The sequence below is a fragment of the Nyctereutes procyonoides genome, unplaced genomic scaffold (assembly GCF_905146905.1).
Source record: "Nyctereutes procyonoides isolate TBG_1078 unplaced genomic scaffold, NYPRO_anot_genome, whole genome shotgun sequence".
NCBI lineage: Eukaryota > Metazoa > Chordata > Mammalia > Carnivora > Canidae > Nyctereutes > Nyctereutes procyonoides.
The window spans coordinates 56072030-56089015 of NW_026575049.1; the positions used below are offsets into that span (position 1 = coordinate 56072030).

At 41.7% G+C, this 16986-nt stretch overlaps 1 protein-coding gene across 2 annotated transcripts in view; it reads left to right on the forward strand.

Moving 5' to 3' along the window:
- The first annotated feature begins 14409 nt into the window (after positions 1-14409).
- The window catches only part of ACYP2 (acylphosphatase 2), a 151603-nt gene continuing 149026 nt past the window's right edge, over positions 14410-16986 (forward strand). The window contains exon 1 of one of the 2 annotated variants that reach the window (XM_055329320.1): positions 14410-15218. In XM_055329320.1, coding sequence (XP_055185295.1) covers positions 15074-15218 — 145 coding nt within the window. In that variant the 5' untranslated portion in view covers positions 14410-15073. The remainder of the gene's footprint in view (positions 15219-16986) is intronic. The other variant, XM_055329322.1, reaches the window with a different exon arrangement.

A 16986-nucleotide genomic window follows, 5' to 3' on the forward strand; every position in this document is an offset into this window, starting at 1 on the left:
TAATGGGATGAGTGTCCTAAAAAAGGGGCAGAAGAATTGCAATGTGACCACGGGGGGAGAAGCACCTGATCCTACCTATCAGGAGAGTCATGGATGGAGTGAAGCAAATTTCCAAAGAAAAGTAGAGTCTGACAAGAGGAAAAGTGTGTGAAGGCATAAGGGTATGAAGGGGGTCTGTCATCTTTGGGCACCTGCAAGTGACAAGTGGGAGTGGGAGGGGATGCAGAGGGAGTGAATGGAGAAGGGGGAGGGACCAAGCTGTGAAAAGCCCTAAACATGAAAAGAATTTTAAGCAGTGAAATGAATGACATGCCTTTTTGAAAGATGTGGTATGATGTGGGTGGGAAGGGTGTAGGGGAGAATGGAGAAAGAGCAGTTGAGAAGTTTTTTATAAAACCAGGTGAGAAACAATGGGTCCCTGAGTAAAGCTAGTGACCGTGGGGAAGGAGAATGAGAATGACTTTAAAAGCCGTGTAGGAGGCACAATTTACAGAGCTTGGTAGATCTACAGGGGAGGGAGGTGGAGGTTATAAATCAGGTTCCCAGCACAGGAGCTGGATGGATGAAAGCAGAAGAACAGGTTTAGGAGTGAGAAAAAATTGATTTAGTTTTGAAGATGTTGAATTTGTGGTCCTAGGGGACAATGGATTGGAGCTGTATTAGAGGCACCTGTAAGTATGTGAGATGTGGAAGAGAGATGAACAGGGAAGGAAACCCCATAGGACAGGCAAGGAATAGTGAAGGGGTAATAGGTGCTGATCATCAGGAGAGGATGAGACGTCAGCTTCCTGGAGGGCACCAGGCTGATCCAGGGCATCTCTTCTTTCTCACCTGCCCAGTTTTGATGGTAAGTAGGCAATGCATCCGACCTAATCTGAGTAGAGCTGGCTTTTTTGACTTAGACCCCTCAGAAATGTAGGTCAAGGATTCTCCCCCCCCGCCCCCCCCACTCCAACTAAGCCATTTAGACCCGAAGAAGTGCTAGCTGAGGGGAGGGGAATCTGAAATTGGCAACAGAGAAGGGAAATGGAGTGTCTCAGATGGGGTTTTGAGAGCACCTGCAGAGGCAAGGGGTGTAACCTGACTCACCAACATTTTCCTACGTTTCTCCAAACAAAGGAACCAACCAGAAATCTGAGGGAGCTAATTACAAATAGAATGGACTTACTGTAAGAAGTAAATGAATCCGAGTGCTGTAGGGGTGAGTGGTGATGGATGCCATGGTGTTCTGCTCACCTCTCCAACCGCTTGAGAGCCAAGCTGTCCATTCTTCAGTTGTCAGACATATTGACTGCTGACAACCTTCCTGCAAGTCCTTTTCTGGAGAGGTTCTTAGGTGTCTAATTTTACATCGCCCAGCTCACATGTAAAGACTGCTCAATGGCGGGGTGCAGCACAGCAGGTCTCCTCTGTGGTTCAATCCTGTTACCTTCACTCCTCCAAGGGTTGTCACCAAAGCCTCCTGCACACAAATCTCTGACTCAGAGTCAGCATCCTGGGGGACCTAATCTGAGATGTTAGGGCAATGCAAATGAGCAAAAGCCTCCCTTTTCATAGGAGAAAGTCAGCAAATAATATGAAAGGGGATAAGATCAACATATAAAGGTGTGAGCATATTGTCTAGAGTTACCACAGGCAACCTCTAGAAGAACTAGAGATAGGAATGACGAACAAAGTAGCGTTCTTGTAAAGTCACTGTGGACTGCCTAGGTAGGAGGCTTGCTTTTCCTCCTCAGATTTTCTGAACTAATTCATATCACTAATTTCACGTCAAGTGCAAATAGTACTTTGATTCAAATCTAATTTGAACATTAAAAAGGACTCTTAGAAGCAACTGATTGTGGAGAGATAGTGGAGTGAGGTCAAGAAGTAACGTTTGCATTCAGAGGTCTGGAATTCAGACACTTTGTGTCTGGCTAATCTGGTTTAGAGCATTTATTCTTTCAGAGCCTTAGTTTTCTTATCTGGTAAGTGGGAATAATCATGATATTGAAATAAAAGCTATGCAAGAGTATTGTGAGGTATAAACAAAATAATGAAAGTGAAAACGCTCAGCAAAGCCAGATTAGTATGTATATATTATATGGGAGAACAGAATCCATGTTATGAGCCATGTACTAGAGAACACAAAAGAGCAGTTAATTCTGGCAGTAGATGAAAGACCTCATGAAGGCTGATCTCTTGAAGTTGTCCTGAAAAATAAAATAAGATTTTGATAGGCGCGGAAGGAAGACTGAGGAGGAGGGTGATTTGATTTGATTTTTAAGTTAATCTTCAATTCTTTTTATCAAGCTTACCCTACTTTATTCTTTCTAATAGCACTTATCCACTTCTGACATATTAAAACTTTTTTATTATGTCTATAGTTTTTTTTTTTCATTTTAAGTAATTTCTATTTCCCACGTGGTGCTCAAACTCATGAACCTGAAACCAAGTTGCATGCTTTTCTGACTGAGCCAGCCAGGAGTCCCTAAATATGAAACAATCTTGTTTGCTCCACTGCTTCCCAAACCCTATCACACTCTTCAGAGACACCTGCTTTTAAAATAAATAAATAGAAATAAAAACAAAATAGTCTGTTATTTTGGAAAATTTCAAACATATATACATACATAAAAGCAGAAAGAATGGTACAGTGAACCCCATGAACCCTGATTGTATAGTTATTAACATTTGGCCAGTCTTGTTTGTCTATCCTGCTGTATTTTGAGGGTATGGGAGGTTGGCACTGGAGTATTTTTTTTTAATTTATTTATGATAGTCACACAGAGAGAGAGAGAGAGAGGCAGAGACAGGCAGAGGGAGAAGCAGGCTCCATGCACTGGGAGCCCGATGTGGGATTCGATCCCGGGTCTCCAGGATCGCGCCCTGGGCCAAAGGCAGGCGCCAAACCGCTGCGCCACCCAGGGATCCCGGCACTGGAGTATTTTAAAGCAACGCCCAGGCATCATGTTATTTTATGTAGAAATACCTCATGATGCCTCTAACAATGAAAGTATTTAAAAATTTAACCTCCATGTCATTATTATACCTAACAGAATTAGTAATTCCTTTTATCATCATCTTATGTCCAAATCTTAATCATTTTTTTCAAATTGTTTTGAAATCATTCTAATAAGGATCCCAAATGAAATCTCCACATTGAATTTGTTTCATCTCCTAAATTTCATTTATGCTATAACTCATTTCTACCCCCATACCATCAATTTGTTAGAGAAACTAGGTCAAGTCATCTTGCGGAATGTCCCATATTCTGGGTTTGACTGATTGCTTCCTTGTGGTGTCCTTTAACTTGATCTCTGGAGGTAACTACTTATAGCAGTTTCTGTTTTTAGTTCTTTTCGTGATTACCTTGATATCTCTAGATGAGTGTTTCTTGATTTAGATATCATGATGTGTGCAAATTTAGCTTGCATGCCCTGCCTCTCTCCTCCACTACCTCTCTTCTCCCAAAATAATTTTGTCATGAATCTCCGTTTCTTCCACCTCTTTGATTTCAGATGATATTCTTGAATCTCTAGCTGACATTCCATCACCTAGGAGAGCATCTCTCATTGAGGATGTTCATGCTTGAATGGTCCTCTTCACCTGTTCTTCTTTCCTTTTACTTCCCAAACTATTGGCAGCAAATCTAGTTTTAAATTTTCTGGTTGGATAACATTCGTTTTTCTAGTCACAAGTTTATCTTCTGTGATTTGTCTATTAGTTTGTTCTAAATTGTAAAAATTAAATGTCCATTTACATTACCATGGCTTTTCAGGTTTAGTTCACTGCGGAGCCAAAAAATACCCTTTGATTTCCTCTTTATACAGTCAATGTTAGAACCTTGTACCAAAGAATGTCCTCCAGTGCCATGTTAAAATAGATTCTCCTTTTTTTATACTCCACCAATTGCACAAAATCATGCTACATGTTAACTTGCTTTGTATTTGGTACTCGACAGGAATGATATTTGAAACTGGTTTGGATTGACCATTCCATCATCGGCTTATTCATAAGGGACTATTTTTGGAACCATAATAGAGGAAAGTACCTAGTATCTTTTTAAAAAGATTTTATTTATTTATTCATGAGAGACAGAGAGAGAGGCAGAGACACAGGCAGAGGGAGAAGCAGGCCCCATGCAGGGAGCCCGATGTGGGATTGATCCCAGGATTCCAGGATCACGCCCTGGGCCAAAGGCAGGCGTTAAACCGCTGAGCCACCCAGGGATCCCAAAAGTACCTAGTATTAAAAAAAAATAGCCCCTCGTGAATGGGAAATGAGGCTGGAACAGTCAACTCAACCATGTAATGGAAGGTCAAGAATATCATGCCAGGAAGTTTGGATTTTGTAGGTTCTACGAGGCTTTAGAGGGTTTTTAAGGAGTGAAAGGTACTAGGGCTTAAGCTCTCTTGGAAGCAATTGTCCAAAGAAGGAGATCTAGCAGGGCGAGGGAATTTCCAAGTACCACTGCTGCCTTTAATAGCACTCCCTACATCAGGCAGCTTCGGGGTGACAGGGCCTCACAGGGCACCCAAAGAACCCACAAGTGGCTCCACGAGAGAGTCAGCATCTGAACCTTGCAGACCATCCTGAACTCTAGGTAAGAAGCACTGATCAAAATCAGCATTTTCTAAGACTACCTAGGAATTATGTAACCTTTAAAAACTGATGTATATTTGAATAGATTCCAGTTCTAATCTTTTACTGTAACAACTTTGCAGTGACAACTGTTGTATTCATGTCTTTGCATCCCTGTCCAATTTTTTCCTTGGGATAAATTTGTACTTGCAGAACTGCTAGGTAATGCATGTGTTAATTCTTTCTTTCCTTAAAAATTATGCACTTTACTTCTTTTTTAAAAGATTTTATTTATTTGAGACAGAGAGAGATAGAGTGAGAAAGTGAGAGTGAGAGAGAGAGAGAGAGAGAGAGAGTGCGCACAGAGGGAGAGGGAGAAGCAGGGAGCCCAACATGGGGCTCAATCCCAGGACCCCGGGATCATGACCCCAACCAAAGGCAGACACTTAACTGAGTGAGCCACCCAGGCACCCTGCACTTTACTTCTTATAGCAGTTTTAGGACAACAGAAGAATTAAGCAGAAAATATAGAGAGCTTTCCTATACCCACCTGCTCCCACCCAGTTTCCCCTATTATTAATATCTCACATCAGTGTGGTACCTTTGTTGTTAAGATAGATGAATGAATATTGATACTTTATTAGAAACTGATGTTCCTATTTTACATCAGGTTTCACTTTGTGTGTTGTGTTGTATGGGTCTCTGGGTTCTGGCAAATGTATAATGCTGTGTATTCATCATTACAGTGTCATGCAGATTAGTTCTGCTACTCTAAGGATTCCTTGCATTCCACCTGCATCATCTCTTTCTCTCTCCTCCAAGTATGTGTAATTTTTTAGGCTTTTGAGGTTGACAGCCAAATTATAAAATGTTTGTATCCAAACACTAGCTGTGTGTGAGAGTTTTTATTTTGGCACATCATCAATAATGCTGGGTATTATTATTTTTGATTTTAGGGAAATCAACATCTCAGTTATATTAGGACAAATACAAATAATATATTGGTGTGTTTGGCCTCTTGGTTACAATGACAGAGATTTAATACATGCTAGTTTAAGCAAGATATGAGATTTATTGCCTCATTCATCTGGATGTTGGTCTCAGGGCTGACCTGATTGAGGAACTCAGTTGATGTTTGAAGGGCAGGTTCTAGGTGGAGTTCTGTTCCCGGGTAATCTAGGGCAATCCATTAGATGTTCTGAGGCTATTTCCCTGTCTCTGAAATAGCCCTGCTGTGCTTAGTTCTCAGGGTTACTATAAGTGTCAAATAGGAGCTGGTATATAAAAGTGTTCTTAATAAGTGTAAATGTTACTGCAAATATAATTTAGTGTTCCATTGATTCACTCAAAGGGAAATCGTGCATATTCAATCAGCCAAATATGTTTTAAGTGCTGAATTATTGACAGTTTATTATATTCACCATAGTTATCAACCCTTTATTTTGTTATCAACCTTTTAAGACAAGATTTTATAAGTGGTAGTGAAAAATAAATCATTCTAGATGAAAAATTTCCATGTTGCAAAAAAGTTTTCTATGCTCAGGTAAATCAGCATCTTATTAGTATAACAAGATTTCCCCGACACACATGATCTTTAAAGGAAGTTAATTTAAAGGATGCAGCAGATGAGTATACTGTAAACCATGATGCCTCGTACATAGTAGTTCAATCAGCATTTACTGAAGGAATTTTGTAGTTTTGCTTTTCCTAAATGCCCATACCTAATAGTAATTCAGGGTCAAGATACTTTTGTATTTAAGTGATCTGTTGAGTAAGGAGGCCTCACAACACTTAAACTGCTTCTCATTTAAGGGTTCAGTACACACCTAAAAGTATTTTAGAAGTGTGACACTGATAGGAAGAGAACTTAGCTGCTCCTGACATTCCCGAAGGATTGTCACAACCACATGGCCTGCCTTGCCCTGGACAGATGGTAGGTGGCAGCAACAGATCAGAAATTGTAGTTAATTTAAACAATTTGGGCTTTGAAAAGGGTGCTTTTTAATTTATTATTTCATTAACTTTCTTTCAAAATAAAAACCACAGCTGCAAAGCAAGTAGACAATGAAAATAAATGAGCGTGACGTAACTCATTTACAGAATATGGATAGGGTGCCTAAATCTTTATGCTATAATCTCTCAACAGCAAGTTTTATTTTAAAACTCTAGGCTTAGTTTTATTACCATTCTTAGCTTGTTTTTTCTTACGTTTTTTTCTGCCTTCTCTTCGTAAGCACTGAAAATTTTAATGCTTCTTTATTGACAGGAGGGTGGGTGGTATTTGAACTTTCATTCTGCTTAAACTTTGATCTACGCCTATTGTGAAGATTTTGTCTCCAGGCATTGCATTGGTCATGGTTCAGTTACAGAAAAAATAATCCATTCTAGACAGTTTAAACAGAAATGGATTTAACACTGGGTATTAAATGGCTTATGGAGTTGCTGGGGGCGCTAATGAAAGAGTCTCTGGGTCAGTGGTTCTCAGCTTTAGCTTCAGACCTCAAGCATCTGGGTTGATTTTAAGAATATAGATCCTGGAATCTACTGCAGACATATTGAATCAAAACTTCTGGGGGAGCATGTGTATGTGTATAATTAGTAGGCTCCCCTGGTGATTCTAATATGCAGATAGGGTTGAGAACCACTTTGAGGCTGAGGTTTCAGAATTGACCCTCACTGCAGCACTGGACCACCAAGGGAGCTACTGATTCTTTTGCAATCAAGAAATGTGCTGAGGGGATCCCTGGGTGGCACAGTGGTTTGTCGCCTGCCTTTGGCCCAGGGCGCGATCCTGGAGACCCAGGATCGAGTCCCACGTCGGGCTCCCGGTGCATGGAGCCTGCTTCTCCCTCTGCCTGTGTCTCTCTGCCTCTCTCTCTCTCTCTGTCTGTGACTATCATAAATAAATAAATTAAATTAAAATGTAAAAAAAAAAATGTGCTGAATCGAGAAGCCGCTGGCTTTGAAATTATGTCTCCCCTGCCACCATCAAGAAGCTGCCATGGTCTAGAAACTGTCACATCCAGGGCATAGTGACTCCAGAACCTGCCACACTTGCTATGATATTCACTAGTAAGATGGATGTCCTGCAGTCTGCCTCCTGGTGCCCAAGAAGCTGCAGTCCCTGTGATCTCAGTTAACAACACCACAGAAAAACTAAACTCCTCTGTGGTTGTGCTTATCACAGAACCAGCAGCAGATGGCCTCCACCTCACTCACGTCCTCCCTCTGCATCTAGCACAGTACTTCCGATGGTTGATCCTCTATCACATAAGGAATCTGAATTGCAAGAATGTTTGTGGGATGTCGCTTAAACCTTTCCAGCTCTACAGAACAGGAAAGTAAGCTAGAAAGAGATGGGAATGGATGTTGTATACCAATCCAGTTATCTACCAAAGGCATCAGGAAATAGATTTGTTTTAAAGATAGGAGAGCGCCTTGATGTTACTAGCCCAGATCTGAGGGTAAAGGTGATTTATATCTCTCAGCGAATAAGCGTGTGCATGTGTGCACTTGTGCACATGCTTTTGTGGAGGGGTGTATATAAACTAAGGAGGAATCAGAAAGAATGTCTTGCCCAGATAGGCTCCTTGCTTCCTTCCTTAGGAAAAGCAAATCTGAGACTGGCTGAAGTCTGTGCTTGAGAAGTATTAGGAAGGGAAGGGCCTGTCCTGCCTACTTTTTTCTTTTCTTTTCTTTTCTTTTCTTTTCTTTTCTTTTCTTTTCTTTTCTTTTCTTTTCTTTTCTTCTTTTCTTTCTTTTCTTTTCTTTCTTTTCTTTTCTTTTCTTTTTTCTTTTTTTAAAATATTTTATTTATTTATTCATAGAGACACAGAGAGAGGCAGAGACACAGGCAGAGGGAGAAGCAGGCTCCATGCAGGAAGCCCGACATGGGACTCAATCCAGGGGTCTCCAGGATCACACCCTGGGCTGCAGGCGGCGCCAAACCACTGCGCCACCGGGGCTGCCCCGCGTACTTTTTTCTGAGTTAGTGTCTGTCCCCTCTCTCCCCTTCCTGATCTTGGTGCTATAGCTCAGAGCCTGGGCATACTCTGTTCAATACCTGGCTTTGCCATTTGTTGCCTCTGGAATGCGTCCAAGCAGCAGTATCTATGATTAGTTCTCTCTTAATCTAATCTTAACTGCATCCTTTCATTAGTCAAGACATACGGATGCGTATTTCCTGTTTTCTAAAGCATTCAGGGCTAAGCATAATGGCATTTTCCCAAACTGTTTCTTCACTTCTAGACATGTTCTTATGCATTTTATACATTTTCTTCTTCTGGAAGTGGACTATGTTTCTTTTCATTAATTGAGGGATTACTATATTTAATTATCTATTTGTGCTTCTTTATACCAGTTAAGATCTTATTTAGTGCTTTGAAAGTCAACTGTTTAGTCCTAGGTTAGCTTGACTTAGGAATTACAAAAATTTAAATCATGCGCCCATTTACTGAAATAGTTAAAAAAAATTTAAATTATTTTGTTCATGCACTACAGTGAGAAATTGTGTTATTATGAAATATATAACAGGATATTAAAATGGACTTTTAAAAACTAAATGTTTAGTTCTAGAACAGTTTTAGATATGTAAGTTATTATGCAGATAGTGCAGAGTTCTCCTATACCTTGCATCTAGCTTCCCCTATTATTAATATCTTGCATTGCTATGATACACTTGGCACAGTTTTGAGGAATCAATTATAGATACCTTACTGTTTCACTACAGTTCACACTTTATTCAGATGTCCTCAGTTTTTACCTAAATTCCTTTTTCTGTTTCAGAATCCCATCCAGAATACACATTACCTTTAACACAACATGCCTCCTTAGGCTCCTCTTGGTTGTTTCTCAGGCTTTCACTGTTTTTCATGACCTTGACAGTTTTGAGGATTATTGATCGGATGTTTTATAGAATATAAATGGACTCTTTTAAATTTTAAATTTTATAGGAGCACTTGGGTGGCTCAGTAGATGAGCCTTGGACTTAGTCTGATCCCAGGATCCTGGGGATCAAGTCCCACATCAGGCTCCCTGCTCAGCGGGGAGTCTGCTTCTCCCTCTGCCTCTGCCCCTTCCCCATCTCATGCGCTTGCTCTCTTTCTCTCAAATAAGATTTATTTATTTGAGAGAGAGAGAAAGAGCATGCATGCACGTGGGAGAGGGGAACAATGTAATGTAATGGTTACATTAACAATGATAATGCTATAATATTTAATAGTCAACTTGTGTTCAGATTTCCTCATTGGTCTCAAAAATGTCTTGTTGAACTTGTAATTTCAAATCAAGATCCAAACAGGTTTATATACTGAATTCTGTTGAGTTGAGAAATGAGACTTTTGTCTCAGATTTAGCTGAGACCTGAGACTAAAAACAATAGTTATACCCTCATTTCAAGATGAGGTACTGCACTATCATGCCATTTAAAAAAGGTTTTTAAAACCAGCTTTAAGATCTTTAGCCCAACTTCCACTCAGGCTTGAGAGGATTTCTTCCAGGAAAGTGATTGGAGAGCAATGGCTTTCCCTGTTCTCCCCTTTCCCACTATGGATAGAGAAATCACATGTCTACTGAGAGGGTCTTACAAGAACCCCCTTTTCTGAGAGCTTGGCATTTACTTGTTGGAGGTAGAAGGGACTGGTATTTGGCCCATACCTGCAGAAAGTAAAGAGGAAAGGCTGGTGATTCCTGAATGTTGCCTGCCAAGACCACAGAAAGAGGCAAATTCAGATCACACTGCAACTTCTCTCAGTGGTAGGGCCGAGATAGGAGTTCCCACCATTAGATGTTACTAGAACAAGGGATCTGGTCCCGTGTTCATTGTAAAAGGGATCCCACTCATGCATCCTTCTTGCTGAGGGGTAGTCTCTCAGCAGAAAGGGGTTGGAGGTATAGCATTTGATACAGAAGTTGGGATAGGGGTGTGGATGCACAGCTGAAGTGTAGGTATTGTCCATCAAGAGAGGAAAAGTCAGGAATTTCTGGTGAGGAAAAGCTCTGAGTCTCCCCCAGAAACATTCTTTCAAAAGAACTAATCAGCTGTGAATAGAATCACCAATCCTGGAGAGCCCAAACTGGATTCCAAAAGTATGAGTTCCTTCTAATTCTCATCTAGGCAGAGAGAAACTGAGGTAGGGAGGTATCAACCATGCCCTCTTAGGCAGCCCCAGTGGCAGTCTTGGTGGCTCAGCGGTTTAGCGCTGCCTTCAGCCCAGGGCCTGATCCTGGAGTCCCGGGATCGAGTCCCATGTCGGGGTCCCTGCATGGAGCCTGCTTCTCCCTCTGCCTGTGTCTCTGCCTCTCTCTGTCTCTCTGTGTCTCTCATAGATAAATAAAAATTAAAAATAAAAAAAAATGCCTTCTCCCCTCTCTAGCCTAAGCACCACCAAGCTAGGAGAGGGAAGTGATTTTAATGGCAAATGTACTTCTGAGTTTTGAATATCAAATTGGACTGTGATAAAGAAAAATTGGTTCAAACCTGGCACAGAATTTCCTTCTGAGAAGAAATATGCTTTCCTGATAAAATGCTTAAGCAATTTTCTGATAAATTGTAATGAGATTAAAGCCTCTTCTGGGAAACTAACTACTTTCTCATCTGACTAATAGTCTGGCCTCTAATGATCTTGAATCCAGTTGAGTAGTAATTGTCCAACCATTTCTTTGTCTATAAACTATTTCTTCCATGAGGGAATCATCAAGTTGTTTAGGCCTCTTTAATTGTGGTAGTTAACAGTTTGTATTGTTGACTTCTGCTCTTTTTTATTATTTTAATTAAAAATTTAAAATTTAAATTCAATTTGCCAACATATAGTATAACACCCAGTGCTCATCCCATCAAGTGCCCTCCTTAGTGCCCGACACCCAGTTACCCCAACACCCAACCCACGGCTCCTACTCTTTAAACATAACGATTATAAAACTATTTCAATGGTAGAAATATGTTGATGGATAAAGTAATTTTAAGTTGTCCCTGAAATTAGCTAGAACTTAATGTCAGATTTCTGAGAAATCACTCTAAGAATCACTCTCAACCGATCTTTTTTTTTAATCTTTTATTTTTTATTTTTATAAATTTATTTTTTATTGGTGTTTAATTTGCCAACATATAGAATAACACCCAGTGCTCATCCCGTCAAGTGCCCCCCTCAGTGCCCGTCACCCATTCACCCCCACCCCCCCCGCCCTCCTCCCCTTCCACCACCCCTAGTTCATTTCCCAGAGTTAGGAGTCTTTATGTTCTGTCTCCCTTTCTGATATTTCCCACACATTTCTTCTCCCTTCCCTTCTATTCCCTTTCATTATTATTTATATTCCCCAATGAATGAGAACATATAATGTTTGTCCTTCTCCGATTGACTTACTTCACTCAGCATAATACCCTCCAGTTCCATCCACGTTGAAGCAAATGGTAGGTATTTGTCGTTTCTAATGGCTGAGTAATATTCCATTGTATACATAAACCACATCTTCTTTATCCATTCATCTTTTCGATGGACACCGAGGCTCCTTCCACAGTTTGGCTATTGTGGACATTGCTGCTATAAACATCAACCGATCCTTTGTGATGATGAATTAGAGATATGTAGGTGGGATCTCCACAAAAGTCTCTGTTGGGGGTACAGAGACTATATTGTATCTCCCTAGGTCACAGGTTCTGGGGCTTGGTAATTTTTTACTCATATTATGCAGGCAGGATTTTCCTTTTCTGTATATTACCTAAAACATCATCCTACATCACACACAAATGGTCTCAAAGGGTTCAAGAAATGGAATGATTTTGCTAGGTTTTAACTTCACCCAGCAGTAACACAAAGCCTAGTTATTTAAAGGCTATTGCTCAGGTCACACAATGAAAACTTTTCTTCTAATTGAATCATGTATTGTATGTGAAGCACCTACTTAGATTTGTTTGCATGAGAAGCCAAAAAATCATACCCTCAGTGTTGGCAGTGGTATATTGAAATTGGTGCAGCCTTTTGAAAAACCACTTCGCAATATGTATCAAGAATAATACACATTTATACAGTTTGGGTATTCTAACTTCTATCCTGAGTAATTAAAAAATATGGGAAGGAAGCTATGTGCATGACTCTTTTCTTCACAATATTTTTTATAGTAATGAAAAATTAGAAAAAACGGTGTGTAACAACTGGGAATATGTAAACTTATGGTTATACTCAACAGAATATCATGAAATTAATAAAATATTAATTGGAAAGACTATAATATGGAAAAAGAAAGAATAAAGGTTAAGTCTATACTGATTTTAACTAATTAAAACATAAGTATAAGAATACACAAATGATGAAGATTATGTTAAGGGTATAGATGATTTTGTCCTATTTAAAAAAATTTCTCTGTGCGTAGATGTTTGTATTACTTAATATTAAAGTATTAGCAACATTTGCTAAAAATTTCTAAAGTCTTAGAATCACATAGTATTGGCGATCCATGCCGAAACAGTCCATAAAAATGTCTGTTTGCTAATGTTCTGTAGTTGGCAGACAGAAAATTTTTTAGCTAAGCAAATGTCAATTGTTGCTATAGCATTTCTAAAATTACAATAAAGCTACATAATAATTGGCAGGGTTACTCTTGGGTAAATGTGGAGAAAAATGTCAACGTCAACCTTATCAGTGATTAGATAGTGGCAGGATCTCAACCCAATTTGACTTTTACTTCTTGGGAGGCACAGTACTAGCAGGAAGCCACTAAATAATTAGGATGAAATCTGGTAAGTATTTGCAACTAAACAGGATAGAGGAAGATCTGGGAGTAGGAGGAAATATCCAAGACCAAAGAATTTTTTTTTTTTTAAGGTCAGCTTATGTTCAGAGAGCTGAATAATTCAAAGTGCCTTGACTATAGGTTACCTATAAACTATAGAATAACCTATAGATGGGGATAAGCAGGTAATAAGAGGTTAGTGGAGGGTGAAGACCTTCAGTTTTATTCAAAATGCAATGCGGAGACTGTGAAGAGATGTCACTGAAAAGAATGATGCTAAGATCTACGTGTATTCCAGAGTCTGCAGGGAATAAACTGGAAGGGAGGTAAGAAGAAGACATAAATTGTGAGGTCTCCGCAATAAATCAGGATCTTCATGACGTGAAATTACCTGGATTAGCACTTCCAGATTCTATTTTACTTTAAAATGTTTTAACCGAATTCTCATCCAAATCTTAGATGACTTTTGGTGTTCCCCAAAAGAGCTGGCACGTAATACTGAATCAGATTGCAGGGGATTATTTTATTTTATTTTTTTTAATTTTTTATTTATTTATGACAGTCACACAGAGAGAGAGAGAGAGAGAGAGGCAGAGACACAGGCAGAGGGAGAAGCAGGCTCCATGCACCGGGAGCCCGACGTGGGACTCGATCCCGGGTCTCCATGACCGCGCCCTGGGCCAAAGGCAGGCGCGGAACCGCTGCGCCACCCAGGGATCCCCAGGGGGGATTATTTTAACTCTGTGGCCAGATGCAGAGAAATACGCAAAGGTATTGAAGCCACCAAATAGGTTGAGAAATGCAAATCCTCACGAGCAAAAAGACTTGGAATTCTGGAAGGCAGCAGATTATCACGATTTGTCTCCAGATTCCTTGGAGTGACGGGCGGCTTTCCACTTGATCTTGGCCAAAAGGCCGAGAGGCGATGTGATGGGTTGCTTTTTTATTTTATTTTATTTTATTTTATTTTATTTTATTTTATTTTATTATTTTATTTATTTTATTATTTTATTTTATTTTTTTATTTATTTATTTATTTATTTATTTTTATTTATTTATTTTTTTATTTTATTTATTTTTATTTATTTATTTTATTTTATTTATTTTATTTTATTTATTTTATTTATTTTATTTTATTTTATTTTTGATGGGTTGCTTTAAACGAAGACTTCCTGACAGCTCACCAAGTGCCTGAACCTTGTAGGCAACTGGGATATTGTCGAACAATAATCAAGACCACTTGAAAAAAAAAAAAAGAAAAGAGCTATGGGAGTGAACAGCAGACAAGACTTCCTTTCCTCGCCGTTTCCACTAGCACAGAACAGGGTAGACTTTTAAAGCTTCGTCCCAGAAAATAGCACAATCCGCCTGGGAGACGGATTCAGGCCCCAAACCTTTCTGACCCCGTAGAAAAGGCGGAGAGGACGCAGCTGAGAATTGGCTTAAAACCGCCCAACAGACTTGGCAGTCGCCGAAACGCTGAGTGAGAATCCGCTCGCTGGCCCAGGACGCCCACGCCGCAGCCCGCGGGGCTTTCCTCTCACCACAGTCCCGCCGCTGAGGGGGCGCCGCCGCCGGCTCGGTTGGGCTGCGCCGAGGGCTGCGCCGCGGGGCCCACCGCAGGGGGGAGCGCGCAGCCCGCGCCCTCCGGAGCCAGCCGGTCGGCCCCGCCGCGGGGGGGGGGGGGCTGCCAGCGCCCGCGTCTCCCCCGCCGCCTCCGACGTGACCCCGGCGCGCTCGCGTCCCGGGCCGGTGACACGCGCGGGCCACGCCGAGAGGCCCCATGCGCGCCCGCCCTCCCCCGGCCGCCGCCGCCGCCGCCGCGTGCCGAGCCCCGCTCCGGCTCCTCCGCACAGGACTAGCCGCCGCCATGTCTGCCGCCAGGCCGCTCAAGTCCGTGGACTACGAGGTGTTCGGCAGAGTGCAGGGTAGGCGCCCGGCCCCGCAGCGGGCGACCCGGGACGCGTGAGGGGGGCGGGGGCACAGCGTCCAGGAGCGACCCCCGCCCCGCGACCCCCGCCCCCAGCCCGCACCGCCGCGGCCCGGACTTCCGCTCGGCCGTGACACAGCAGCCGCGGGTGGGAAGGGAGCGCAGCGCGCCTGCGCGGGAGCTCGGGGGGGAGGGGAGGGAGCGGCGACCGCAGCGGGAGGGGCGGGGCCGGGACGGGGACGCTGCGGGCGGAGGAAGCGAGGCCTTCGCCCTAGGGGTCCCCGTTTCGTGGCCCTGGAAGTCCTGCGCCCGACTTGAGTTTCAGAAAGGACATCTGGGTGATGTCTGAGGGTCGCCCTCCCGGAGGGGACAGTTCTTTTTTACGGCCCCATGTAGTTCTTAAAAGACCTAAGTTGGGGGATCCCTGGGTGGCGCCTGCCTTTGGCCCAGGGCGTGATCCTGGAGACCCGAGATCGAGTCCCACGTCGGGCTCCCTGCGTGGAGCCTGCTTCTCCCTCTGCCTGTGTCTCTGCCTCTCTCTCTCTCTCTCTCTCTCTATGTCTATCATAAATAAATAAAAATAAATTTTAAAAAAAGACCTAAGTTATCTAATTTTTGTTTCATGGTAACTTTAAGTTGCAAAGTATGTCATGTCTGGCTTATTTTTACTGTTGTTATTTCTAAATGAAAATGTTAAATCCCTCTGAAGTTTTATGCAGTGGGATATAAATATGCTAGTGATTTAATATTCACTATTATTTAAATTAAAGCTTTTTAACGTTGGGAGATTTTGCATCATGCCTTTTTCTCTTTGGGTTTGATTTCTTTTTTTTGTATATTTTTTTATTGGAGTTCAGTTTTTTTTTTTAAGATTTTATCTATTTAGTCATGATAGACATAGAGAGAGAGAGAGAGAGAGAGAGAAAGAGGCAGAGACACAGGCAGAGGGAGAAGCAGGCTCCATGCACCAGGAGCCGGACGTGGGACTCGATTCTGGGACTCCAGGATCACGCCCTGGGCCAAAAGCAGGCACCGAACTGCTGAGCCACCCAGGAATCCCCAAGGAATTAGATTTTTTGAGTCTGATTTCCATTCTACTTCCGCCACAGAATTTTATCCCATTGTTATGTGTGAGAATTTCTTATTGATCACCCTATCAAGCTGTTTTTGCAGTCCATATGGATAGTATATATGTGGACACATACACACATATACATTTAGATAGATTTTGAAAAATTCTCTTTGACTGTAAAGCTCTATTTTTTTCTCCCTTCTGGTTTGAGTTGCCACTGTCATTATTGGAACACAGTTCATGAAAATAATAAAAATACGTTTAAAGACATGATAAACATTATTCAACTTAAAAGGAAAATTTGTATTGGCGATTTATTTCTTGAGAAAAGTGGGGTGTTTATGGGACCTTGATTAAAGGAAGTGTGCTCTCTTTTGGTACTCTAGAGGTTTTTATTTTTTTTACTTTTATTTTTTAATTTTTATTTATTTATGATAGGCACACAGTGAGAGAGAGAGAGGCAGAGACACAGGCAGAGGGAGAAGCAGGCTCCATGCACCAGGAGCCCGACGTGGGATTCGATCCCAGGTCTCCAGGATCGCGCCCTGGGCCAAAGGCAGGCGTCAAACCGCTGCGCCACCCAGGGATCCCTTCTAGAGGTTTTTAGACTTTGGGGTGAGGTATAGGGTAAGCATAGAGTTGGGTAAGTGTATGCCTTTTGTAAACAGATGAGCCTTCCTTTCAAAGAATGGTT